At 42.2% G+C, this 26,883-nt stretch overlaps 2 protein-coding genes across 2 annotated transcripts; both read right to left on the bottom strand.

The window, feature by feature from the left end:
- RTCB (RNA 2',3'-cyclic phosphate and 5'-OH ligase) lies at window positions 341–12,038 on the bottom strand. Its single transcript, XM_021386444.1, has 12 exons — window positions 11,695–12,038; window positions 11,538–11,616; window positions 10,738–10,805; window positions 8,998–9,097; window positions 7,668–7,824; window positions 6,976–7,132; window positions 5,724–5,883; window positions 4,671–4,846; window positions 3,675–3,863; window positions 3,090–3,200; window positions 2,079–2,198; window positions 341–1,425 (listed from the first exon to the last, which is right to left on the bottom strand). The coding sequence occupies exons 1-12, from the start codon at window positions 11,785–11,787 to the stop codon at window positions 1,318–1,320; spliced, it is 1,518 nt and encodes a 505-aa protein (XP_021242119.1). The 5' UTR covers window positions 11,788–12,038; the 3' UTR covers window positions 341–1,317.
- LOC110393539 (BPI fold-containing family C protein-like) lies at window positions 12,190–26,281 on the bottom strand. Its single transcript, XM_021386471.1, has 16 exons — window positions 26,127–26,281; window positions 24,804–24,930; window positions 24,441–24,552; window positions 23,244–23,372; window positions 22,356–22,511; window positions 21,513–21,576; window positions 20,681–20,741; window positions 19,663–19,751; window positions 18,937–19,110; window positions 18,734–18,787; window positions 17,396–17,566; window positions 16,798–16,865; window positions 15,709–15,751; window positions 14,798–14,861; window positions 13,578–13,654; window positions 12,190–12,310 (listed from the first exon to the last, which is right to left on the bottom strand). The coding sequence occupies exons 2-16, from the start codon at window positions 24,916–24,918 to the stop codon at window positions 12,269–12,271; spliced, it is 1,419 nt and encodes a 472-aa protein (XP_021242146.1). The 5' UTR covers window positions 24,919–24,930; window positions 26,127–26,281; the 3' UTR covers window positions 12,190–12,268.

The following is a 26,883-nucleotide window of genomic DNA, read 5'->3' as shown; positions in this document are numbered from 1 at the left end:
TGATTTTTGTTTGAAACTCAGCAAGTCCAACCTAAACCTAAAGGGATGCTTCCTCAAAAGGCAGCCAAGTCCACATATCACACTATTTGCTCCTTTTACACAAATTTCTGGCAGGGCTGCTTCCCTTCTTGCTTTTACTTTTATGCTCCTCCTGCTGCCCTCTTGTGTCTGCATACAGGCTTACTGGCAAGTTTCCTCTGCATCCTGCAAAAAAATCTGCCACCTGCTCATTTCTTTGTAAGGTCCATCTGCTGAAGTCACAAGATGTCCTGGATTCCACGCTGGTATACACGCTTAGAAGTGGACAGCAGCCACAGAATAAACATGACACAAGACACACTGCAGTGTCCATCTTCCCATTTTATTTATAATATCCAATATGATCTAGTGGGGATGGTCAGCTCCCTCTCCAGACTTATGTAATTAACAAAAAGAAACATCATCAGCAAAGCAGTCCCATCCTACTGGGCCTGACTCTGCAACTGGACTCATTTCAGTCACCGGACACAGTGAACAACACTATCCGATCCAAGTTTCACACGCTCAGGACTTCTCAAAACATTGGATTAGCATATCTCTAAGTTGTGAAGTTTCAACTTTTATTGGGCAAACAAAACCTTTCTAAATAACATGCCGATTTCTACCAGCATTTGCACAATACTGCAGACACCTGCTTGGGCACAGCCAAGCACATCAGGTGCTGTGGTACATGGTAGAGGGTGGGGGGAGAGAAGACGACTGTGCTTCAAGCATAGCTAGTCCCTCTCCACTTAAGTGGGAGACCACTCCCAACTGTATTTTTTTACCCAAGTGCCAGGAATCATGCAACAATATAGGTACCTGCAAACAGAGAGACCTCTCCCTGCCCAGAGGTGCTATACCCTGCCTATCAGGGTACTTCTGTATGTGGAAAGAGCTCCAGGCACTCAGGTGCAGAGATGGCAGGTCTGGTTCATATGTCACCTTTGCTGATGGAGGTGGTCTTGCAGCACAGTAATTAGTGATAACTCAGGCAAGTCAGAAGTTCTGCCTTTGGAACAATCAGCCCAATGGGGGAGAAACTGCATAAAAAAAAAATAAGGCTGATTTCTTTATCCTTTCCATAAGAAAAGAACACCATATAACAAGGAGGTGGAGGCATTATTTTTGTCTAGAAGTGGTTAAAAAATAGGGGTATCCTCAACTGCTGTGTTCCCATAACAGGGATGTAATATCTGGGTACATTATAGAGTCCAAAGGTATGGGAAGATGATGATTTTGCAGAAGTTTTGCAGAAGACCTGAAGATGTTGGTGGGTTTCTCCTGCCTAGTCAGTTCCTAGCCTTTTATAACAGCAATAGGTCTCAGCTTAATGGCCTTCTTGCTGATGCCAGCTGCATGGCAGGTATTAACCACATCTGTCACATTCTTATAAGACTCTGGTGCCTGGAGGGGTAAGAGAGAAAAAGAAAACACTGTAAACAACCCAAAGTCACAGGATGTTAGATACAGGCTTTGGACATCCCTTCTTTTCTTCACAAAAATTGTATTACATTCATTGAGGTTGTAAAAGGAGGTGAACATATTGAAAATCTAGACATTTTAGACATTCAAAATCTAAGATATATTTGGCTTTACAATTAAACTTTTACCACATTCCAGATAAGGTACTAGCTGTTTTGGTTCAGTTTTCCTAGTGGTCTCAGATAATCTAATACACTAGCAGCCAGTAATGCTGGGACTCAGCATTTGGCAGGAAGTAATTCCACAACTTCCTCCTTCCAGACAGCCTTTAGGATTTATCTTCACTGCCTCTCAGTGACAAGAAACAGGGCTGAACTCTTGAGCTCCTCCTCCATATAAAAAACATCCCCTGAACCTGCTAAACAATTATCTCTACTTCTGGCAGGACTTCGGGAACAGGGAAAGCTTCATTTTATTTTCCAGAAAATTGGATAACTCTATCAGAGATTGCAGAAGCTGTATATATAGGCAAGTAGTGATTACTCTGCACTGTCAAGAATCAAGTGAAGGAGGGTCATTCAGACAAGGAGGAAGATTCTCTTTTCCCCTTCCAGATAACAAAGTATTAAACTCACTTCTTCCATGACCAGTTTGGGAGAAGCAACACGGATGGCAATGCCCATGTCAGCCAGCTTGTCCAGTACGTCCTGGAAGTCCAAGTTACGCCGAGATTTGGCTCGAGACAGTGCACGACCCTAGAAAGTAGTTTAGTTAGTTGTTTTTTTTGTGGGAGGTTGGAAAAACAGAACTTTTTTCTTACTAAATAAAAAAGAAATCAACAGATATGCACAGGAAAACTAAGCTACGTTCCCAGCTGCTTTGAACACAATGAAAGACCTTTTGTCAGAGCTACCATGAATATACGTGGTTGTAACCGCTGGCAAGGAAGTAGACTTCTAGGACAGGCACCCTGGAATAGTATTGGGTGAAGTCTGACATCTGGTGCTATATCCAGCACATAATCTTTAATCAGTACACACTATAAGCAAACACAGAATAGCTGAGTGCGCAGACCAGAGTAAGCCACAAAATGGGAAATGAATTTAGACTTCAGATGACGAGCCTATGCATAATCACACATCTGGTACAATGGCTAGGGAAGTTTTGTATGTAGAACACACTAGCCTTTCTGCCCGTACCATGTTGGACAGTGCTCATGATTCAGAGTTTTACTGGAAACTGTTTCTCTTCCTCAGTCGTCCTTGTCTCACAACATAAGTAAAAAGGGAGAAAATGTCTTCTTCCAACTACTGAAGAGTTTTACGTGAGCAGCCTCAGCATCGTGAATTCTTCTTGTTAGCTCAAATTCCAGGATTTTGGAGGAGGAGATAATTCTCAACATAGTTGAAATAACCTTTGCTTCGTATAAAGGAGCACCCTCTGAATTTTCTGTAGGAGCAGTCAAAACTACTGAGTAAGGGACAAAGAGAACTTCTAGCCTGCAAGCCTCCTTAGCTTGGACTACAGTGGTAAGGCCACCTGTATTACCAACAAATGAATCAGACACACTGAGTGACCCTTTAACAACCCTGTTCACTGGATGACATCCCCATTCAAAAACCTTCCTGAAATGCTTTTTCACTTACAGCTCCGTGGCAAGTAGTTCCGAACGTCTCAGTCATGCCTTGCTCCGTGCCAGTAAGAACATAGCTACAGGTGCCCATAGTCCCACCGATCAGAACAGGCTGCCCAGTCAGCTGTGGATGCAAACAAGTCTTAATTCACCAAGGAAAAGCCTAAGCGACTCATTCTTAATAAATATCTGAGAGGAACTGCATCTCCAAAAAAAAGAGGCTAGGTTCACATTCTCTCAGAGCATCCCCGCTTGCCTCAGGTGCCTGGTATCAAGGATTCTGGAGACCAAACTGCACTGACAGATGTACACCAGTACATCAAAAGACTTGGGTCCACCAGACAGACAAGGCAAATGACTGCAGCCTGCCATAGTTATAAAACTTTCATGACCTTTCAGCCATTGCAGTTGTGGAGTGCAAGACTGAGTTCAGCGTCCCAAAGATCCAATACGTAGGAAAGCAGAATTTTGCCATTCCATAAGGTTTCCAGTGCTATTAGCTAAAAAGGAACTCACCCAGTTTAGGTCTCTGTTAAAGACTCTAAAACTGTCTGATTCATCCAAAAATTCTCTTCTGTTCTCCTACAGCTAAACTTACTTGATAATCAACAGCAATAAGAGGATGGTGAGGAGGGAAGGCTCTGGTTGACCCTTTTCTGTGCACTAGCAGAGTCCTTTCCTTCCCATCCACTACGTGTTGCTCCACTTTGGCAATGTTGTGAGACACATCGTAGATGACATGCATATCAAGGTCATCTGGGGTTGTGTTGAAGACTTTGGCAAAAGCCTAAAAAGAGAACAAGCCACAACTTGGAATACAAGAAGAGAACTGCAGTGTACACGCAGAAGCTAAACAATATTTTCAGAAATTAAAAGCAACAGATTCGCTTGAAGATGTTTCTTACTGATAAATCAGTGACCTAAACACTTGGCATGGCAGGTAAGAAACCTCAGTCAAATTCAGCCATGATGAAATTGAGTACAATAGTGCTGAGTGTGTCAGAAACTGACTGTCTAGACTTACCTGCCCATCAACAGATTTAACGTTAGAATTCAGTCTGTTATCAACTAGAAAAATTCTGGCAACTCTGAAAAGATGGCTCCAGTAGTGAAAAAAGAACAATTTTCTTGCGTCTTATTCTTCCAGTTTGAGGCATTTTAGAAAATACTGCTTAAGTAGCTTCTGAAAACGCAATCCAGCGATGCTGAGAGTTTTTACACAGACTGTCCTGATTACAGTTCTGCCTAAGCTGCATTTTCTGGACAGACTTAAGAAGCACAAAAATGAAAGCTGTATGTTAGGAAAAATTTATTCTCCAAAACAGTGGTCAGGTGGTGGGACAGGTTGCCCAGAGAGGTGGTGGAGTCACTGTCCCTGGAGGTGGTAAAGAAATGTTTAGATGTGGTACTGAGCGATGTGGTTTAGTGAGGAAATATTGGTGGTAAGTGGATGGATGGACTGGATGATCTTGGCGGCCTTTTCCAACCTTGGTGATTCTATGATTCTATGATGCAGCTACTGTGTATTTCATATGCCTAGGATAAAGCATGATGCGTACCAGAATATTGACATCAAAGGCAACTCTGCTCATACCTGTCTTGTTAGGAAAGTCATAGAAGAGCGGTTGACCCATGCATAGTTTCCAGCGGCTGCCATTCCCTTCAAGTAATCCTGTCCCTCCACAGAGGCAATCCTGGCACATGCTAGCTGGCGATCATTCACTATGATTTTGTCCCGTTTCATAGCTTTTTCCATAGCCACCAATGCATCTAGGAAACAAGCAGATTTGTAAGTGACTTCTTCATTTTGTTTCAATCTATGGGATTAACATGGGGGTCTACAATTTATATTCTAAAACTGAACATATCTCTCCAGTGGTCAAACCTACAGCTTCCTCTCAAACACTAGAGTAATTTTGTGGCAAATATTATTATATTACAATATAATATAATTATAATATATAATAATATTATAATTATTATAATATTGCTGCTTGCAAACAGCATTCTCTATGACTATTTTCAGAAAGAAAAGCTAAGGGTCTGAGGTGTACTAGAAAGAATTCTCCGCTTAGACCAATGCAGTTCAGCCTGTTGATATGTGCTAATAATCTAAGCACTTCACTTCTGTTCAAAACAATAAATGCAGCTGTAAAATCTTTTTGTGACCCAATAATTTAGTCTCTTCTTTTTCTGCTGCAAGAACATCTGCCTTTCTTACACCAACTATTAAGACTTCACAGTCCTAAGCAAATATGTTTAAAGGGAGCCCCTGAACCAGACAAAGGATTCAGTGAAAATCTCCTTCCACTCTCAATCATACAATAGCTAAGTTTGGAAGGGATTTCTGGGAGTTACTTAGTCCTATCACTTGCTCAGAGCAGCTCCAGCTGGATGAGGCTGATCAGGGACTGAGTTAAGTTCTGAGTATCTCCAAGGATGCTGGTTCTATAGCCTCTGTAAGCAACCTTTTCCAGCATTTGAGGAAAGGGAGAACAGAGGGAGACAATCCCTGCCAAGGTAACTCAGGACAGACTGACAATTACATTCTAAGAAATGCTTTTTGGTGCTGGAGTTTACAAGCCAATGACAAGAACGTTCTGAAGAGTTCGCTTTACTCCAGGTACCCATGCCAGTCAGACCATACCTGTGGCAACTTGGTGGCCCAAACCTCTGCTGCCGCTGTGGATCATTACGCAAACCTGTCCTTTGTGGTCGATGCCCATCTTCCTGGCAGCATATTCATTGTAAATGTCATCCACAACCTGGATCTCAGCATAATGATTTCCTGCTCCCAGGGTCCCCAGCTGCCAATCACAACACAAAAGATCAGACAGTGCTAGTTAAGGCAGCCATGGGAATATGGGCAAAAGGGAAAATTGCTACAAAGGTTTTAATTTTAGAAGTTTTTCCAGGGAAACAAACAAACAAACATGTAAACTAAAAGGAAGTAGAACACAGTAGCATTATCATAGCCCTCTTTGTTCAGATTCATAACAACTTCTACTGTTTGAACAAGACCAGGATAAAACAAAAAGACAAGAATCTACAGTCTGCGCAGCCACTGTTTTGCAACTTACTTAGGTCTAGTTGAAAGACGGGGAAAGTAGAGTATTGAGAATCCATCCTGTTCGTAGAAACAAGCCAGACATTGCCTTACACTTGTTTCTAACCCCATGAGAAAGCTAAAACACCCTACTAACTAGATTCTTAAGCCTTTTCAGCAGACTGAAGAAAGATATTCCATTTCTAAGACCCAGTTTTTCTGACTAATGGGTGATTATTTATTTGATAGATACATGAGAAAACTGAGGATCTAACTTTATTTTTAGGTTAAAATCCCATAATATATTGCAGTACAATTCATAAAACTCAAGAAATCATATAAAAAAAAGCTTCAGAAATTATAGCTTTATTATAGCTATCTCAAAAGTGTTCCACTCAGAGCAATGACACAATGACATATTACACACAGAAATGAAATCCAACCCTTGAACTGTAATTCAAAGTTCTAAGTTAGTCACATTTATTGTGGTATCTTTCCTTGCCCTGCTATTAACTTACTATGCAAGCAAGGAGAAAAGTTACAGAGCAGCTTGCCTGTCTCTTAACAAAACTACATCTGTGTTGGGAAATGCCAGCAAACATGAATCCCAGGTACTGAGTGTTAAGTGGTGAAAACCTGATTGCCCCAGAGACTTTGGGTATGTCCAACATTTATCATGTTTCCCCGTGTTCAAGCTCTGCCAAGAATTAATTAGAAATAGCACCACCATCTCACCTTTCCACCTGCCAAGAACCGTTAGGCAAAGTTTCAAGGCAGAAAATCAGAAAACAACCCACTATCTTTCACTTTGAACCCTGGGAGCGCTCAAAACCCTCTTGAAACACAGCTTTACCTGAGGCAGGCCCCTCTTCTTTGCTCTTGAAGAGACCTTGTTGGGATCAGCCTGCAGCATTCTTCCATATTCCTCACAGTGCTCCTTGTCTTCTGCCCAGGCATAGCCTTCCCGGAGAGACCAGTCTACACCCATCTCTAGAGCCTCTTCCAAATCCCTGCAATCAGCACACACATATTAGTGTTATTCTTGGAAATGTTCAAAACTCAACTAGGTATGGCCCTGAGAAACCTGACGGAACTTTGTTGTTTCACCTGCCTTCAGAATGAGTCCTCTTTTGAGCAAGGAGTTGGATGAGATGACCTCAAGGTATCCCACACAACCTAAGGTATTCTATGATTTTATGATCAGCCCCCAGCTCTCCTAATAAGAAGTCTAGCTTTTTAATACTTCATGAAAGCCAAGCTCTATAAATGTATTCACATTAGACAGATCGCTACTTTTTCCTTTTCATTCTAAGGAAACCTTCTTGTCAGGGGAAATAAGAACCCTTCAAAACCCTTTTGTTATTTCAGGGTTTTAAATGGAGGAAGAGTGAGCTGACTGTGTTGATGACTATGCCTCTCCTCCTGGAGAAGCACATGCGTAGAAAGGCTTAGATTTTTTGTCTTTCTTAAAGTCTCCCACCGTTGAATCTTTCATAAAAATGAGAGATGACCACCGCAGTGACGTGCACACAGTCGTTCTCTTACTTGGCATTCATGGGGATGACACCCTTCGAACCGACACCGACAGGAATGTGGTCAAACATAGCCTGGGCGAGCTGCTCCTTCACAGGCTGCACGTCACTTTCATCCAAATTTGTACGCAGTAAGCGGACACCGCAGTTGATGTCAAATCCGACACCGCCTGGCAGTGTAAGAAAAGCCAGAGTTAATAGTGTGCTGATGGTGAGTGCTTGCTGAATTTTAATATTAAAATATTAAGAATTAGATTACTATTAATCTTAAATCAATGTCCTTGCTGACAGGGAGCCCGTACCAAATGATGTGATCTTACATTTTCTTTCGAAGACAATACCGGGAACTGTATTAAGTTTCATTTTAATAGGTTTACAAGAAGCCATGGATTTCAAGAGAGTCACAGTTCTGCAAAGACAAACCTAACCACTCTTTAGAAAACCATACACGGAGCTTTTCCATCTCAAACACATGCTCTATGCATCTGCTAGTTGCCCCAGCAAATAGCTACCACTATAATTAAATATATATACAGAAATTAAAGAGGACGTTCACCCGCCTCAGAACTGAAGGAAAGTGACAGATGAAAATCTTAACATGGTTCCCAAAAGCAAGTCCCTGAAAGCAAATCCTTTTTGAATCTTCGCTGGCATAAATGCTTTAATAAGCAATAAATATTTACAAGTAATATGCAATTTTAGTTTCGCTTAACTCTTAGTATTTAATATAAACTAATACCACAGAGCAAGGCTTAGTGTGAGAGACCAATCATGCCACCTTTACTAATGTCAGAGTGGGGACACCAGACAAGGAGATCTTCAGTTTGAGTCCATCGGGAACACGTGAACTGAATAAAGCAAGGCCTAAAACATGAATCTCAGGTACAACCACAAAAGCATCTGAAGACCATCAGTTACTAAAGACCCAGGTGTTTATTAAAAAGTCAGAAATACAGGAAGCTCACGTTTTTAACAAAATATAGAAATATTCTTATAAACGAGCTTCAAATGTTGCTCAAAGAGAAGAGTTAATTCTTTATCAACACAGCGAAACCCAAGTTCAAAGTCCTGTGCTCTCTCTTCAAGACTGAGGGATACAAGCCCAAGCCAAAAACATAAGGGTAATCCTTTCTACACTGTTCAAATGTTTACAGAATAACCATTCACTCCATGAATACAGATTTTCTGTGCAGAAATTAAAGTGCTTTTTAACTCTGCGTAATTCAAATATCTTTTGTCTTTGTTCTGCACAGAAAGTACTGCAAAGATCTGCCATTTTGCCACATATTTTTAAGCCACCACAGACCTTTCTCAGGGCTAAGTCAGTCTTGAAGTATTCTCACCTGGTGACACCACTGCTTCAGGATCATTCATATCAAAGGCAGCCATGTTGCCAATGGCAAAGCCATAGCCAGAATGGACATCTGGCAGACCTATGGATCTCTGAAAAAAAAAAAAAAAGGAAATTTCAAAGTTCTGAGTATCTCCACTAAGAGTCAGCTTGGCTATGCTCTGCCCTGTGATAGTGGCTGTCACATGTACAGACACCAGACAGAGAAAGGATGTTCTGATGAAGATGGAGTAAACATCTGAAATCAGGTAAGTATCTAAACTCCTACAGTTAAAAGACAGACTATCAAGGAAAGCAGAGAGCAGTTGATCTCACCCTGAAACAAGCACCAGAGGCCAGTCAGCTGAGTAGCCCCTCTTGAGACTGACCTGGTCTCAAGAAAACCTACAGAGGAGCCAAACACCTAAGTGTAGGAACTGTGATCTCAAACTGAATTCTAAGTTTTTCCCTGGACTCAAGAGCCCCTGCACTGACATCTTATGTAGGCAGTAACTTATGAATGGCACAGAGCAGAGACATAAGACTGAAGATGAGTTTGTCCGTGTCAGATGCCATCTAAAGCAATATCTAAATGCTGTAAACTGAACAAAGAAGGAAGTCAGTGCTATGGAATAAGATCATACAACAGTCAGCATTTTCCTTTCTTAGCTACGTCACTGAACATTGACCTAAAACTGCATGCTATAGGTAGAAAAAGTCATTCTTCTGATATGACAAGATAAGTTAGGAGCTGAGTCAATTCATAAAAGAATTATTTTTAATTGAACCTTTCATGTTACTGCCAATTAAAGAAAGAGTGTGCGTCTACACAACTCTACAAGTTTGAAGCATGGCAAATTTAGATTATGACACCACAAACAGGACTCAAAACATTCAATTTCTGTCCATTTTCTGAAGCCTGTTGAATGTGTTTCACCATTACTATACATAAAAGGAGAACTGTTTTTCAAGGGCTTATATGCTTCTTCTGCCTCCCCTTACCATCAACAAGAAATCTTGTTAAAAAGAGTGAAGATTTGAATAGGAAGATGATCATAACGTCTCTCCTACAAACTACCAGCCATAATTCCCATTTAACAGGTTACTACTATTCTCCCTCACCCTCTTTTCAGTTGATCACTAAGGCATTTTGATGGTTAGCATTTTACTGCAGCCAGAAATTTCAAAATGTTGCTGAGTCACCATGGGAAACAAAAAAAAGACAGTTCTGGTACTTGTTTATTAATGTAAGCAATATTGAACAGAAAAATTGTACTTAAAGCTTCTTGAAAAGCAGTGTTCTACCTGCATTACTGCATTTGATGCTTCATTTCCAAAATGCATGGTGCCAGGAAAAACAGTGCATGGGAAGGCTCAGTACCAACACTAAGGCAGCAACAATAACACAAACAACAGCATCACCTCCTGCTCTCTCTCTCTCCTCTCTTCTCCATGCATTGCAGGTAGCAGAGAGGATTCAAAAACAGTAGTGAAAAAACAGCGGCTAAAGCAAACTGGAATAGAATAAAGCAAAGTCAAAAAGGCTTCATGTCAAAAGGCAGTCAATGAAATAAGCAGATACTCCCCTTCCTGACAGTTTCACAGCCTGTCTTTGCAAACACTTAGAACCAGCTTCCTAACACACCAACAGTCCTGGTGAAATCTCTGGTCCAAACACCTTCTTGCAGCATCAGTATTCCCATCATCACAGGCAAGCAGGAACACAAAGCAATTTTTCACAGCAGTTACTCACATGAACAATTCCAGGTAACGCAGCCACATTCCCAATCTGTTTCATAGCAGGCAAAAAGCCACCCGCACCTTAAAAACCAAAAGAAGAAAAACAAAATATGTCAGTAATCTGATAGCTTACCATAGCAATCACAACAAGGTACTTTCTGAAGGGCCTGCTCAAAATACCGGCACATCAGAAATCAAAAGCAAGCGCTCAAATCTGGTGAGCATTATGCAGGATCTGACATATTGTTATGTTGACAGGACAGAAGGAAGGGAAGCCATCCAGAGGGACCGGACAATCTTGAAGATTGATCCCATGTGAACCCAATGAGGTTCAGCAAGGCCAAGTGCAAGGTGCTGCACTTGGGTTGAGGCAATCCCAGATATGTGTACAGACTGCGAGAAGAACTCATTGAGAGCAGCCTTGCTGAGGTCTTTGGGGTCGATAGGTGAAAAGTGCAATGTGAGCCAGCAGTGTGTGTTTGCAGCCCAGAAGATCAATTGTGCCCTGAGCTGCATCAGAAGAGTGGTGGCAGCAGGGAGAGGGAGGGGACTGTCCTCCTCTACTCTACCCTTGTGAGGCCCTGTCTACAGTACAGCGCCCAGGCCCGGGGCTCCCTGCACAAGAAGGATGTGGAGCTGTTGGAGCAGGGCCAGGGGAGGGCCACAAAGATGCTCAGAGGGCTGGAGTGCCTCTCGTATGCAGACAGGCTGAGGGAGCTGGGCTCGTTCAGCCTGGAGAAGTGAAAGCTGTGGGGAAATCAGCCCAGCCCAGCCCAGCCCTTGGCGTGAGGGCCCCGCTCCCCGCGGACGCACCTCCGCCGCGGCAGGCGTTGCGCAGCTCCTCGAACATCAGCTTCTCCAGCGGGTCGTTCACGTAGAAAACGCCCTCCACCTGCGGAGAGAGCGGTCAGAGAGGCCGGGCCGGCCGGCTCGCTCGCTCGCTCCCTCCCTCCCCAGTCCCCCCACACACGTGCATGTTGGGCACGAAGCCCTTCTTGATCCGCCAGCAGTTCTTGTCGATCTTGTCCAGGTACTGCAGCTCATCGTTGTAGCTGCGGCTCATGGTGGCGGTGGTGGTGGCACCGCTCGGCTCCCGCTGAACCCCTCCAGCGACGCCCGGCTAACAGCGACACTCGACGGCGGCCGCCTCGGGCCACGACACCTGAGCGGAGGCGGAAGGCGGACGGGAGCCGCCGAGGGACAAACTTCCTCCGCCCGCGCGCGCCCCCTGGCGGAGCAGCCTGGTTTTCTCTCAGCTCGTTGGGCCCGAGAGCAGCGCTGCGGGCAGCGAGCCGGACTGCTCGGAAGCCACAGGCCGTGCTGCCCCACTCTTCCCCCGAGCGCCGTTCTCCTCAGCTTTGGCAGGCCGAAGCCTGCCATGCGCACAGAGCTGTACTCACAGAGCTGACAACGCACTTCTTGTGAGAGACTGTGTACCTGTCAGGAAGCACATAGACACAAGAAGTGTATAGACAAGGCTTTATTTCAACAGAGTCCCCTTACTGATTTCAGGTTCATGCCTAACAGATGGTTACTCTTCTCCTTCAGTGTTTGTAGTGAGCATCTGTAGAAATCAACACGTATCCCTGTGGGGAGAAGAAGGGTTACAGAAGCACAAAATAAAAAAAATGAAGCTTTTTAAAAAAATCAACTCAATCCTACTGTTAAAAGTTAGAAAATCTACTGAAGACAACTGGGACTTGGGAGTAATGAGTTCTATTAAACTCTTGTCTCTCAAACCTCAAGAGAGCCTCGTCTTTGCCCACTGTGTTATCCCTTTGCAACGTGCTAGCAATGGAATCACAAAGGTTGGAAAGGACCACTAACATCACCTAGTCCAACTGTCAGCCCATCCCCACCAACCATGTCCCTCAGTGCCACATCCACACGGTTCTGGAACACCTCCAGGGACGGTGACTGCACCACCTCCCTGGGCAGCCTGTGCCAGTGCAGCACCGCTCTTTTGGAGAAAAAATTTTTCCTCATATTCAACCGGAACCTCCCCTGGTGCAACTTGAGGCTATTACCTCTCATCTTATCAGGAAAGCTGATCTGAACCTTGAGGCAACCAGGCAATCATCACAAAGTGGGATTATTATTATTTTTAGCTAATTTGAGCCATTAAAGAATTAGCCATCTAATCTGAACTTGCCCTCAAGGCATTTCCCCTTGCCAGTGCATACAGAACAACAAACCTGCAGAGAGCAGCCCACTACAGTGTAAAGGCTTATCTATGAAAAGTGGGAAGATTTTTCTCCTCCTATCATTTACAGCCAGTAGACTGGGGCTGGAAGTAGAGACTACAGAATTAGCTTATAATTGGGAATCCTGTCTACACCAAATAGAAATACCACTTGTCCTGTGTCCTCTCATTCCTAAGACATTATCACCAATTATTAACAAAATCCAGTCATACTATTTGCACAGAATCAAGTGTACCTCACTCCCACATTTCATTTATTCCTGTTAAATTCAGCAAGACTTTATGGGCAGCAATGGCTCTAATTTGATTTCACTATCCAAACTTTATCAAAATGCTAAATGGTAAACCTGTTTTCACACTGAATTGCGACTTTGAATATTGATCAAGCTGTGTGTTTCATCATTTAGTGGTTATGTATTTAGTTCAGTTCTAGCTTTTGCTCTCAGGAAGAGATAGATTTGTATCTCCTAGGATTTTACCATTATTACAGATCTCATTTTAAACTCAGGGTTTTCTACTGCTTAACTAGTTCAAAATTGAACAAATTCCCTTTACTAGAAGAAGGTGAATAAGTGCCTAGCCTCCCTAGCAAAAAAAGTAAAAATAAAAATAAAATAATAAAAAAAATTATAAGAATGTTAAAATCTCACCGGTGCAATTGTAATGTGAGGTCTTGTCAAGGTAACATTAGCCAAATTGGGAAGAGGGAATCCTTTGGACAGTTTAGCTTAGGAAAAAACAAACAATGATTTAGGGATGCATTAGAAAGACAATGAATACTTGCCCTTCAACAACCTCCTTTTTATTCAGAAATTAGAACCCTACAAATCTGTCTTGCTGTTTCACTGCTTACTGGCTGATGGACACATTCCACCTGAGTTAATAGGAACCAGTAACTTCAGCAGAAAGACAGAAGTTCCTAGAATCACCAACTCTGCTGGAAGCTTTTAGCTGATTCTTAGAAGACTAGAATCATAGAATCAAATGAATCATTTGAAGAAACCGTTAAAGGCCATCTAGTCCAACCCCCCTGCAATGAACAGGGACACCTACAGCAAGATCAGGGTGCTCAGAGCCCCTCCAGCCTGACCTTAGGTGTCTCTGAGGATCTGGAGGTACCTGTCCACCACCTCACTGGGCAACCTGTTCCAATGCCTCACCACCCCTTATTGTAGAGAACTTTTTTCTCACATCCAGTTTAAATCTCCCCTCTTTTACTTTGAAACCATTTCCCCTTGTCCTGTTCACAACAGACCCTGCTAACCAGTCTTTCTCCTTCCTTCTTACAGCCCCTCTTTAGATACTGAAAGGCTGCTTTCAGGTCTCCCTGGACCCTTCTTTTCTCCAGGCTGAACAGCCCCAGCTCTCTGAGCCTGTCCCTTTGTGGGGAAGGTGTTCCATCCCTTCAGTCATTTTTGTGGCTTTCCTCTGGATGCACTCCAACAGGTCCATGTCTCTCCTGCACTGAGGACTCCACATCTGGGCATAGTACTCCACGTGAGGCCTTACCAGTGCAGAGCAGAGGGGCAGGATCACCTCTCTTGCCCTGCTGGCCTTGCTGCTTTGGATGCAGCCCAGGATATAGTTGGCTTTCTGGGCTGTGAGGGCACATTGCTGGTTCACGTCCAGCTTGCCATCCACCAGTACTCCCAAGTCCTTTTCAGCAGGGCTGCGCTCCATCCTTACATTCCCCTACATGTACTGATAGCAGGGGATGCCACGATCCAGGTGCAAGACCTTGCACTTGGATTTGTTGAACCTCATGAGGCTCTCCTGTGCCCACTGCTCAAGCCTGTCTGGGTCTCTCTGAATGGCATTCCATCCCTCAGGTGTTTCAACCACATGATACAGCTTGGTGTGATAGCCTTACCATTGGCTGATGGAATTACTTCAGTCTGTAAAATATAAGACAGGATGTTCTCCAGAAGCGAGATCTGTCACAAACAAGAAAACTGAGTTAGGCATCACTTTCTGATAGTGGCAGAATCGACATTCCCATATCCTGGATGATGTCTGTAGGCTTACATTCAGCTTTTGGCTCTCATTTAGCTCCAGAAAGCCATAAGCTAAAGTAATCTTTGGATCATAAGTCTTTGAAATGATGCAGAAGTCAGATGCAAAATGCAAATGGCTCTCATCATGGTTAGACACTTTCATTTAAAGCAGCCTATTTCCTTTACTTGTGAGACAATTTATCACAATTAGCAAAGCAGGACCAGGGTAGTTTTAATCTTTCCTTCTCAGCTACTCAGAAATGATTGTTGTCCAACTTAAACGATACTCTGGAGGCAGGCTTTTCCCCTGGAAGCCTACGACAGCTGAGTTTCATGTATCTGAGAATAGTGCTCTGGCTCCCGTTCCCTACTGTAATTCTGAGCATCTGTGATGAGTGCAACACCTGGATGGAGTGCATTTGCCTCAGTCATACATGTGATTGCTTAGACAGCAGCATGCAGGAGTTCACATACTGCAGGAGTTCAGATTGCTGTGATTTGAGACATCTCTCTAGTTACTGATAAAATACGATACATTAGTCAGGGAAACTTCAGAATATCTGATTTTCACAACTCTAACTTGCCCCAAAGAATAAACTTAATTTTTTTTTTTTTTAAATTTTTAATCAACAGCAGAGAGGTGGCTGCCAGAAGACAGGAAAAGAGACATCCAGGAATGAAGCCAAATGATTTAGGAATACAGATAGCATTTTGCTGCTTACACTTTAGCCTTGATATCACTGATAGTCCTAGTATGTATTTCCTATAGCTTAAACTATCTGCTTACCTCAAAAGAGCCAACATTGGAATGGACTAGGGAGAATTGGAGCCTGAGGGAAAGAAGTGAAATGAGATGAGTCACTAGAATGGACAAACACATATTATTCTAGATGTACAGTCTCTGCTTCAGAGCTCAAGGCCTTATGAAACATCTGTAAGGAGACTTTTGAAGCCATATCTTTTACTCAAGAAAGATGTGATTTTCTGAGGGCATAGGTAAGCGTGCCTGCAGAAACATCCTAGAAGGGCTGTAGCCAGGGATGTGAGTGCACTTATTCTGTGCTGTGTTTTGGAAATCTGGTCAGTATTTGACATTACCAGAGCCAGCATTAAGGATAAGCAGGCTCTCAGAACATTTGCAAGGATTTTGGTACATAAGCATAATACTTTGATGTGAGCCTTTCTAGGGATGGGAAGAATAACTGCTCAGTGTTGTGCTGCTGCTGATGGCTGTGCTGCTCATGCCAATGTTTCCAAGTTCAGATACTGATACTTTCCCATACATATTCAAGTATCCAAATACTTGCATGCTTCATATTTTTTTTAATTTTGCTGGACAAAAAAACCCTAAAATACTAGCAACACTATTCTCTTTACACTCCTAACACCACCGCATCCTGAAAGAATTTGCATATTCTTTATAACTATCTTCCCAAAGGGTCTTATGTGAAGTAAGGGTCCCAATCCCCAGCTATGAGGTTGTGGTTTACAGAGCCTCTCTCTATAAAATGCGATATTGTAGATTTTTTTTTTTAAAAAGGTCCAAGCCTCTCTGCTTTGGCTTTCCGAAGTCTATACATTGCAGTGCTTCTGCTGGGACATCTCTCCCTATCTCAACACAGGGAAAGCTGCAGGTGTCCATGTTCTTTTCTGTGTCCGGGACTGCTGCACAGGTAGACTAGACAGCAGATGTATGTTAACTAGATGGAAAGGGATGAGGGAAGCTCTCCAATTATGCAGGGCAGTTACAATGACCATGAATATCTAGCTCAGAGGAGAGAGTAAATTATAGTTAGCTGATCACATGTCAAAACTGTAATGCTGAGATTGCTAGCGCTGTTTTCCAAATGGCCTCAGGCCAACCTTGTTGAATTACCTGTTCAGACATAGAGAGCCCGTGAGTTTCTGATCAAATACATTCAGGGCAATGCTGGTGTTGGCTGCCTGCAGAAAAAAGAAACTGTGAGTTGCCAGACATAGAAGACAGAACCCTTGCTGAGAATTAGTCATAAATGCAGAAGCACCCTCTTCCTGGCTGTGTACAGAAGCTGTTTCATGTACGTGAGGTTCCTCCCCAACCCATGGTCTATGCAAGGCTGCGTGCAGCAAATGTCTGCTTCTCTGAATAGCATTTGACAAAAGCAGAAATGTGGATAATGAGATTTCACTAATCAAGACCATTTTCAGCTAAAAGAACAAGATGTCATGGAACATGACTCATGCTTGCAGAAGTCATTCCAGAGAACAAATCTTTGGTTAATCTGTGTCAATTTATTTGGATTCTCATTTATCTACAGGAAAAATTTCTTCCCTTTCCTGTAGGTTAAGTGGGGTCATGCAGCACCAGCTGTGATTAATGGCAACCTGCATGTTTAAATGCTAAAAATGTGGTACTTTGTTGTAGAGTTTTAACTGCAGGAAAGAACAAGTATATTTAGCCCTGAGTTAAATGTTACCTTGTTTATTGTACTTACTACATTCACTGTGAACAATGACTGGGTGGTTGAGTCTGGCAAAACAGCAAACACCTCCATGGATTCCTGAATCTCCAGAGTAAAGGAATCCTGCTGCAAGCTGACAAGAGGTATTTCAGTGGCCATTAGCTTCATCTCAACTGGATATGGTATACCTGAATATTTGGCTACCTGCATGATTCCAAGGCAAAAATAAAAAAAGTCAGAGAAATGCTTTTCTTATAGAACCGGTCAGAATACTACATTTTCCTCTTTCTCAAAGCTATTGGTTCTTTAAGATGAGGTTAAGAACAGCCGCTAACATAAAATTCTTTAATGTAAGCAGGAAATATAAACTTTCCGTGGTGATAAATCACCAATCTTGGCTAAATCAGGAATGCAACGGTAAGTTCTTTCCACTCTAGAAATATTATTTCCTCTGTATCACTTTTAGAGAAATTAGATATTAGTCTGTGAACATAGGAAAGGAATGGAAGGAAGGTCACCGTCCCTGGAGGTGATCAAGAACTGTGTGGATGTGGCACTGAGGGACGTGGTCAGTGGGCACAGTGGGGGTGGGCTGATGGTTGGACTAGGTGATCTTAGAGGTCTTTTCCAACCTTAACGATTCTTTGATTCTTAGAACTGTGAGTCCTGATTTATCCATCCTAGGCATTCAAGGGCCAGGGTCTCTTATGCTCATTTTGGTTTCTCATTCTGTTTGAGAATGCTGGTAGAAGCCATGCATGCTTATACCTCTTATCTCTCTTATCTCTTCTGTTATATTCTTCTCCTCTACCTAAAGAGAATGGAAACCCTGTACATCTGCCTTGTCTTTTCAATGGATGTAATATTTTCTGCCCATCTGTTAGCTCACTTTCCTGCATGTGGACACTACAGTCCCTTCCCAGGTCTTTACTGTATTGCTTTCTGCTAGTCAGTCACAGGCTAGCAGTGAAGCAAAGGCAATTATGCACATTTGGGCAGGAGAAATCAGCTATTTCTGAGTGGAGGCTCTGGCAGAGGTCAGTCTCCCAGATCAGGACTTAGACTGGAAGCTGTGCCCTACCCAGGACTAGTCTGATGTGGGAACAGCTGTAGCTTTGAAACAGTGCCCAGAGTAAAGATTGATGCACATGATTATGGCCAAGTTTGGTAACGGCACAGTCATTCAATTTATTGTGGGGCTGGGAGGTGAAAAGGTCCATCTGATCTGCTGTTACCATGCATGCATATGCCCATTTCTCTAGTGCAGGAGCTCCACTGGACCTACAAAGCCTTTGGGACACACCAGTACTGAGGTGTCCAACACTCACACTGGGCAGTTTCCTAACAGTTTGTGAAAGTGATGAGACTCACCTCAGGGATCATACTGCCAAAAATCTCAGTGCTTATCTTAAAATACCTCCAAGTCTGGGGGGGGGGAAGAATAAAGATAAAATAAATTAGTTTACCAGGTTTGACCTTCATTCTCAGCTTTTTTTTTTTAAATGCATTATTACTGTCAAAGCTCCACCTTGAATGACCGAGCTACTCTGACCCCATTCCTGTGTCCTACTCACCTCCTCTGCAATGGTGATGTTGAAGGCCCCTGCTGTGTAGTAAGCAAATAAGGATGTCTGAAAGAAATACTCAGAGAAGGCAAGGTAGAGCATGGAGTCACTTTGGTCCGGGATAGCAAAGGGAGTTGCCACATAGGGAGGGCCAGTATGATTTCCAGCTGGGTAGACTGTCCCCTGAAATGTATATTCAGAGATTTGAAGATCCGAAGTGACTGCAGACTTTTTCCCCTTTGCTTAAGCTATGCATTTGTTGTATAAGTAAGTACATAGGACTTGTATTACACCCTGGAGCTCTGGTGCTTTCAAGTAGGTGGTGAAGACAAATTCCAGAGACTGGACACCTTCACAGATGACACTTGAGACTTCTTTTTTGAGAGGCTGATCACCTCCTGAAGACAGTCTACAACCTCAGAAAATCAAGTGAAGGACTTACATATTGAATAACTAAGGCTCCTCCTTATTGAAAAGCTTTATTATCTCCTTTCCCCATTTCCAAGAATTTAGATCTGAAAACTGTTGCCCAGAGCCAGCCAATGGTCTCAGTTACAGGATGGATCTTTAAAATGACAGAGGTCAAAATCAGCAAGTAATGTGCACAGATGGAAGAATGCACAAGAGAAAAAGTTACGTCAGACAATCCTAAAATCACTCATGTTATCTCTTGCAGTATCAATGACATTACCCAAGACTTGCATACCTAATACTTGTTCTTCTGCTGTCTCTTACCTTTAAGTCCATGTCAATGTATGGTCGGAATACTTCCAACCTGTTTAACGAGTAGTCAATTTCAGCCAAATCATCAATCTGCACTGGGACTGTATATGTGGTAGATAAAGCAAAATACCCAATATTATACAACAATAGAATGAATTTTACGTGCATTAAAATTAAGTCAGCACCTGACGGAGATTGACACACATTCCAAAGGGTAGGGAAAAGCACAACCTGAGACATTTTAACACATATTCTGACCTAAGGCTTGACATTTTACTGGTACCTTCCTCAAAGCATCTTCTTTAGCTTGTCTAATGTTTTCTCACTGTGGAAAAGTAAATGTTGTCTAACCAAATGAAAAAGGAAATGCCCATAGCAATACTGGGTTTTCTTGTTAAGCAGTCTGAGAGCATCTGAAGTGCCTCTGATTTGTAAATGTTTCCCCAGAAAAGGTGGGTGCCTGATCTGTTTAGACACTAGTGTTTCGTAGATTGTGTCTGCCCAACAGTTCGGGTGCTTCCTGCAAATCTGAACTAAAGTGGTTAACATAAGAATTTTTTCCCCCCTTTCTTTTCTTTAAAAAAAAAAGATATTAAAAGGAACTTTCAGCTTTCTTCTGCTTTTGGGAAATTTGATAAATATGCAAGTAAGGCCTGCATTTCCAGGCAGGCTAAGAGAGCAGGCTTCAGATTGTAAAGTGCTATTTGTGCAGGAGGACTCAGAGCAAAAGAGTCCTTAGAGGCCACATAACATCGATAATAAATGCTGTGTGACCTCTAAGTTGCATTCCTGACATAAAAAGTGCAAGTTAAGAATAGTTCCCAAGACTTTGGCTTCTCAGAAATGTCCTTTTTTGACCAAGTATCACTCCTTTTATTTACCTGTGGTTTTCTAAGTAAAGGAGCAGACAGAATGTGGGGTCTGATACAACTCCTGGAGGCTCTGCTAGCCCGCTGCTGTTAAGGAAACTACAGAATTTCACTGGACAGAAGATAAAATGTAGAAGGAAATGATATAACTGGTGACTCACCATTCAGTGATTGGAGGTCCTTAGCTATCAACTGGATCCCAGATCTGATGTTGGGACAAGACTGCATAAAAGCATACTCAAGTTACAGTCTGATTATCATGGAACTGTATACACCTCTTACCTGTGTGCTAGCAAATCTGTCTCCTACGTTACAGTTTCAGCAGTTGTCAAAACACCTAAGGTTGTTTTTCTTCAGCTATCTGGCTCCCCATGATATCTATTCTGTGCAACGTAAGCATGTCCTGTGTCAGAGCTGCCTTTAGGCAACAAAGTGGGAAACCGCTGAAGGCAGCCTGATTGGGGTGACAAAACAACAGATTAAGTGTGAGAAGAAGATCTCACACTGGTCTCAGAGCAGAGATCCCTGTCCTAGGGCAGAATCCCACCTCAAACTGTGCCTTCTTAGAGGCCATGGGCAGGATGTTGTTGCAACTACTCGTATCTTTGAAACCATGAGATTGAAATAAGTCATACTATCAGATGTTGTATTTATGAGATCTGTATGTCACACAGTACATGTTTTACCTGAGTATGAACATTACCTGACAACCAGAATGTTTGTAGGTACACAGGCACAGTCCTGTTCTGCACTGGAATGGGAATATAACTGCACGCTCTGGCTGAACATCACCTATCTCTGGATCAGTTAAGTATCTCAGCCACAAACTCAACATTTTATCTGGAAGTTTTTATGTCTGGCAAAGTGATGACTGTGCTGATCAGGCCAGAACCAAACTATGATTTTTCTAGTTCATTCTTTGCCAAGTTCCTAGTGCTGAGATGTGAAAGTGATATTCCTTAAACGCTCCCCTACACAATCTGAAAGGCTTACATTAGTGGCCAAACTCCTGTGAATGGGTTTCTTCAGATATTTGATAAAGAAGTCATGCAGGAAGCTACAGGAAAAGAAAAAAAACAATTCATGGGTCAAGTACTACAGTCATTAACAGGAAATCAGATATCTCTGAGGAACTTCAATGGTCTCCAAGTGTGATACACTAGTACCCATGGGAGCTTTCTGAATGCAAGAGCTATCAGGGAGCTACCACTTAAAAGGAGGTAATTTTAGCCAGTGATTAGACTGTGTTCATCTTTATGAATAAGAATTTCTTCATATTAGCACCATCATGTATGTATAAACACAAAACAGTCTTTGCACTAGGAACTTCCAATGCACGTAAAAAAAACCCCAAACAAACAGAAAAGCAAAGCCAGGTGACAAGAGCTATGTTCAGACAATGAGAGAAATACAAGAAAACAATGAAGTCATGTAGCACAGGTTTATATCCAGAGGAACGACAGACAGCAGTCTGGTTCTGTTAAGTTTTCATAGCTTTCTGTTCTAAAGTACATAAAGCATAGTACAAGCATGCAGCTTCTACCCAGAGAAGATTAGAACTATATTTGGAAAGAATTCTCTGTTGAAGAAGCACAAGAGAATGTTGGATTTGACAGAAGTCACTGTATTTATCCTCTACTCAAATTAGAGCACACAAACACAAGAACAAAGGTTATACTTTGCCACTTGAGCACTAGATTAGGGCCCTGATTCTCACCTGCGTTGTTTATAGACACCTAAAAAGCAATTCTAGTTGTCCTATTTTGTGAAGTTGTCTTTGTGCCATTCACTGACAGTTATTTTCTCCCAGCATGTACACAGATCTCTTGCACTCACCCACTTTTCCCATTCAGCTTGATGTCTGTATCACCAGAAGTTGTCCGACAGCTGGTAAGTGATATTGAAGCATGATCCGTACTATCCAGGGGTGTCAAAAAGGTTGCAGTAACAAACACCTTGGAAATGTGCACTGTGCTTCTTCCACTGTCTTTGCTGCATGAAGTAAAAATACATGAACAACTGAAAAACCAATTTTGTGAACATTAAAGACTTACTAAGGCTCGAATGGACTCTTGCTGTTCACTGAAGACGAAGCTGTTTATCTGAATACTTTTCATTGTATTACTCATTGAGAAAACAATCAAGTATTCTACACAGATTTTCATGCTAGGAATTTTGAAGCGTGCTGAATTAGGAAAAATAATTAATTCACTGTTCTAAAGTAGTTTGTGTATAGTTACAAGACGTGCTCACACCAGAGGCAACTGGATTATGTCTGTTAAAGGGCAGGGCAAGAGAGCTGTACTGGGATCTAATCTGTTTCTATCTGAGGACAGTTCATACAAGCCCACTTCACAGCCTCCTCCCCACCACCATCCCAGGCGTTTGGCAGCCCACACTCAAGACCAGCTCCAATATGGTGAAGCTATGGTATTTTACATCAAACTGTTCATAGCTTAGTTGTTAGAAAGAGCTTTGAAGAGCCTCAGTGAGGGTCTCTACCCTTGGTTTGTGAGATGCACTGAAGCTCATGCCCTTGCCTGAGCTCTGTTGTAGGTAGACCTACCACCCCCTCCTGTCGATGAGGACCAGTCTGTTACTGGGTTTCTGCTCTGAGCTGTTAAAGAGCACCTTTGCCATGAAAAGGTCACAGGACAAACTAATCTTTGCTTTTCTTATATTCTTCATCAAGAAAAAACCCCAAACACACGAGGCTGCACGTACAACATCCAGGTCCTTATGTTCCAGTTCATATCAATGGTGAGAGAAGCATTTCTAATCACCAGTTTTATCCCGCTCTTGGGTATGAGGGAGATGGAAACACTGGGGAATTCAACAGCAGTCACTCTTATTCTAGAGCATGAGAAAGATAAGGGTGACAAAAAGAAAAAGAAACATGAGTATTTCAGGTAACTTCAAATGTTACTTGATTTTTCCTGCTTGCGCTTTTTCAGGCTACAACTGCCACTCCACTCTTTTGCTATTGTTTACATTTACATAGCACTAATAAGTCATTAAGGCAAATTTGTTGGGTGCCAAACAACCAGCAAGGCACCTAATGAACTTAGTAACACTGCAAACTAAACACTTGAAAGTGTTATATCTAAACACTGATCTGTGTGTTTAGACATGGAGACCCCATATGTTTTTCATTTTTGTCCCTTTTACTATTCCAAAACATGTAATATTTCTGCATGATTTGTGCATCATAAGGCTGGCTGCCTTAGAAAGACTTGATATCTGCTACATGGTATGTGTACTTGCATTCAGAATCATACTGTGCAGTGAGATCATTTATTCAGGTAGAAGTCCTGATGGTTTTAGCAAGGGCAACTGCAACAAGCAGAATGCAGTGCCAGTGTCCTTTCATTCAGCAGCTGTTCCAGGGAGTCTCCAACTCCAGTGACCAAATTGGTAGGGATAGCTACCAGGGCCCAGAGCTACATTACACTGTGCAGCATTTTAAAATCCATTCTCACAGATGTATTCACGATCTGCATCTAATTCTGATCCAGCTTCCACTTTGGTCCACTCCAGCCACCTGGAAGCTGGAAAGCTGCTCCTCTGGGCTCCCTCTGTGGTCAGCAGAGAAACATCAACACCTAAAGAGGATGTCAAAACTCACTCTAAAAGAGGTGTCTAAATCATAGGTGTAACTGCCTCCTGGGTATGTAGATCTTCCTCCACTGATCACAGCAAGGGCTTAGCTGACTAAATTAGATCAGATCACTTTATCCAAACAGAGGTTAATCAAGAGAGCTTTTGCATTGACTTCATCAGGCTTTGGATGTAACACCCATGTGTTCTCCTTTAAGTGACAATTACTGTAAAACACATCAACATTCTCACTATAATCCATGCATAGAGGTAAATAGAACAGTAGCATATTACTACAACTATTTTTCTAGGATTGTTACTTACCTCGAGATGTTGTAGTTGACATTACCAAGCCCAAATCTCTCATAGCCAGTCAAGTCTGGAAATTGCTCCTTCTCCATTTTCTTCTTCAGGATCTCCAGCCCAACCTCCTTGGCTGCAGGAAGAGAGCGAGTGGTTCAGCTGCCTTTGGTACTGACAGCGCATTTGAATTTATGTGCTTCCAGGTCAGCAGATTTTAAAACACTGCCTGCTGATGGGATGGATGCGGACGAATTACTGTGCTCTTAAGCCTTCCTTTTTTCTACAGCCTGTGACTTACTCATTTCCTCCCACTGCCCTCACTACTGAAGATATCTGTCATATCAGGATTCAATGCAGTAGCACCACATGCTTCAGCACACCTACCATACTCCAAGGCCTTCTGGGTGATCCTCACTTTGAGTCCAGGGTTGGCTTTTAACTGCACACTGAGTAAACTTAACAGGACGAGTGAACAGTAAATCTTCACCATCGTCTTCATTTTTTAAAGGACCTGTTAAGAAATATTTGTAATGGCAGTAGAATTGTGCTTTTCATTCCTGTTAAACAACTCTTTTGCCTGGAATAGAGTTGTATTTCTTATCTTCCACAGGATTCTTTTAGTGCCTTGCGGGAAACTAGGAAAGTGTTGAAACAAATGGACCCTTTCTATTTTATCTGTTATTTTAGTCACATCACCATTTCTTTTTTAGTAAGGTTGAGCATCATGACCAAGCTTCTCAAACTGGCTGTTCTGGACATCCCTTGAGGTGGGTATTTTATCATGTTTTATCATGTATTTTACCTTGCTTTCCCCTTGTGCCTATGTATGTCATTGCTTAGGTTCACCTGAGATTTCCAGCCTTTTGTCCAAAGAACATTCTAGCTAGTTTCTCCATTCACAGAGAGGGACATTAGGGTTGAAAGTACTTTATATAACCAAATTAATAATGGCAAAATAAATGCTTTTAATAATGATTTACGTATTACTAGTTGTCAATTGTTTCCCTTAACTTGTTTGGGGTAATCAGCAATAGACTCTACTCTAGAAAAGAGTTCTCTGTAGAGTTACTTGTTGTCTGAGGTACAAAACATGAACGCTGTATGGGGCACACTGATTATTTTTCTTATTCCCTGGTACTATGCCACATTATGGACAGCTGAAAATATTAGCATGTCTTTTCTAACATAACTTTTACATAAAAAATCCCTTTAGTTAGCACTGGGCTGTTGCAAAGCTGGGATGAAACCATCTTTAAGCAGAAGACTGCACTCTCCCCTAACACCTGAAAAATTGTTTAGATGTTGCTCCATCTTTCATTAGCTATTTCATCATCTATTAGAGATATAATATATCTCAAAACTGAAGATTTCAGTGATGACCACAATTTAAGCAAGCTACAAAATTATATATAAATGGGCTTAATTTTGCTGTAACAAACAGTTTTAAATAATCTCACAGATTATTACCAATCTTTTGGTAAGACCAATATTTTCTTTTTAATTTTCACTGTCAGAAATTGAGAGGCAAAAGAAACATATCTTTCTCATGCACGACTAAAACAAAATGCTAGAAGGAAATGTTTTCTATGCAGGCAGGGGTTCTCATAATTTAAAATCCCCAAATTTTGCCAGATTTATCTACATCTATCCCTTCCCAACAAAAGCACTCCACAGCAAAGAACAGTCACAAAGGATTTGTTACCATACCTCTCCTCCGAAGGCAGAAAATAGAAGTCTTGCTGTACCAGACCACAGGGCTGAGGACACTGCAAGAAAACTCTCTACAGCCACAGGCCTGTCTTTTAAAGGAAGGAGCCAAGAGCTTGAATACAGCCAATTGCTGCCACCTTTAGTAGTATCAGACAGGGAGTGGCCTCTCAAATAACCTATCCTGAACTACTTTGAGTGTCACATGTTAAAACTATCACTCTAATTTAATTTAGGGACTAAGTAGAGGGCAGTGTAAACTGTAGGTGGAGGTCTTCAGGCACTGGGATGCTGAGCTCAGAGTGGTTGCTGCATTTGTGGCATGCTGTTTCTGCACTGGCTTTTCAGATGGATCTGAGAAGATATCCCAGTGGAGAATATATTCCAGCAGTTCCACAGGACTAACATTCATAACCAAATGTGTACTGTGAAAGAAAGAAAGAAAGAAATGCATAGCTGCTAGGAAGAACAGATGGAAAACAACAGTCTATTCTGAAATTGCCCAAGATACAGAAAATTATAAAATTATGTAGTATTTATACTACTGTGCATATATACTAATGTGGTGTCAATATATAGTGTCAAGTACTTGCAGTCAGTATTTTCTGTTTCTTCTGCTTTCCTGTCCTTCAGCTGACCGTACCATCTGGCTTGTGAAAGAGGTGATGTAATCAATTAGCTCGTGTGTAAACGAAGACAATTCCCTCAGGCATAGTGCACTTCACTGGGCAATCTGAGTCACTTCATTGTGCAATCA

This window comes from Numida meleagris, chromosome 1 (assembly GCF_002078875.1).
Source record: "Numida meleagris isolate 19003 breed g44 Domestic line chromosome 1, NumMel1.0, whole genome shotgun sequence".
NCBI classification, from domain to species: Eukaryota; Metazoa; Chordata; class Aves; order Galliformes; family Numididae; genus Numida; species Numida meleagris.
This window is presented reverse-complemented; position numbering and strand designations above follow the sequence as displayed.

Coding starts and splice junctions, on each gene's coding strand:
- LOC110393539 (XM_021386471.1), bottom strand. CDS start 24,918: ATGAAGACGATGGTGAAGATTTACTGTTCACTCGTCCTGTTAAGTTTA. Junction 16,866..17,395: donor CATTGTTCACAGTGAATGTA/GTAAGTACAATA, acceptor TTTTTTCTGCAG/GCAGCCAACACCAGCATTGC. Junction 15,752..16,797: donor GGCTCTCTATGTCTGAACAG/GTAATTCAACAA, acceptor TCTTTCCCTCAG/GCTCCAATTCTCCCTAGTCC.
- RTCB (XM_021386444.1), bottom strand. CDS start 11,787: ATGAGCCGCAGCTACAACGATGAGCTGCAGTACCTGGACAAGATCGAC. Junction 10,806..11,537: donor CAACGCCTGCCGCGGCGGAG/GTGCGTCCGCGG, acceptor TTGGTTTTTAAG/GTGCGGGTGGCTTTTTGCCT. Junction 1,426..2,078: donor CCAAACTGGTCATGGAAGAA/GTGAGTTTAATA, acceptor TTACCCCTCCAG/GCACCAGAGTCTTATAAGAA.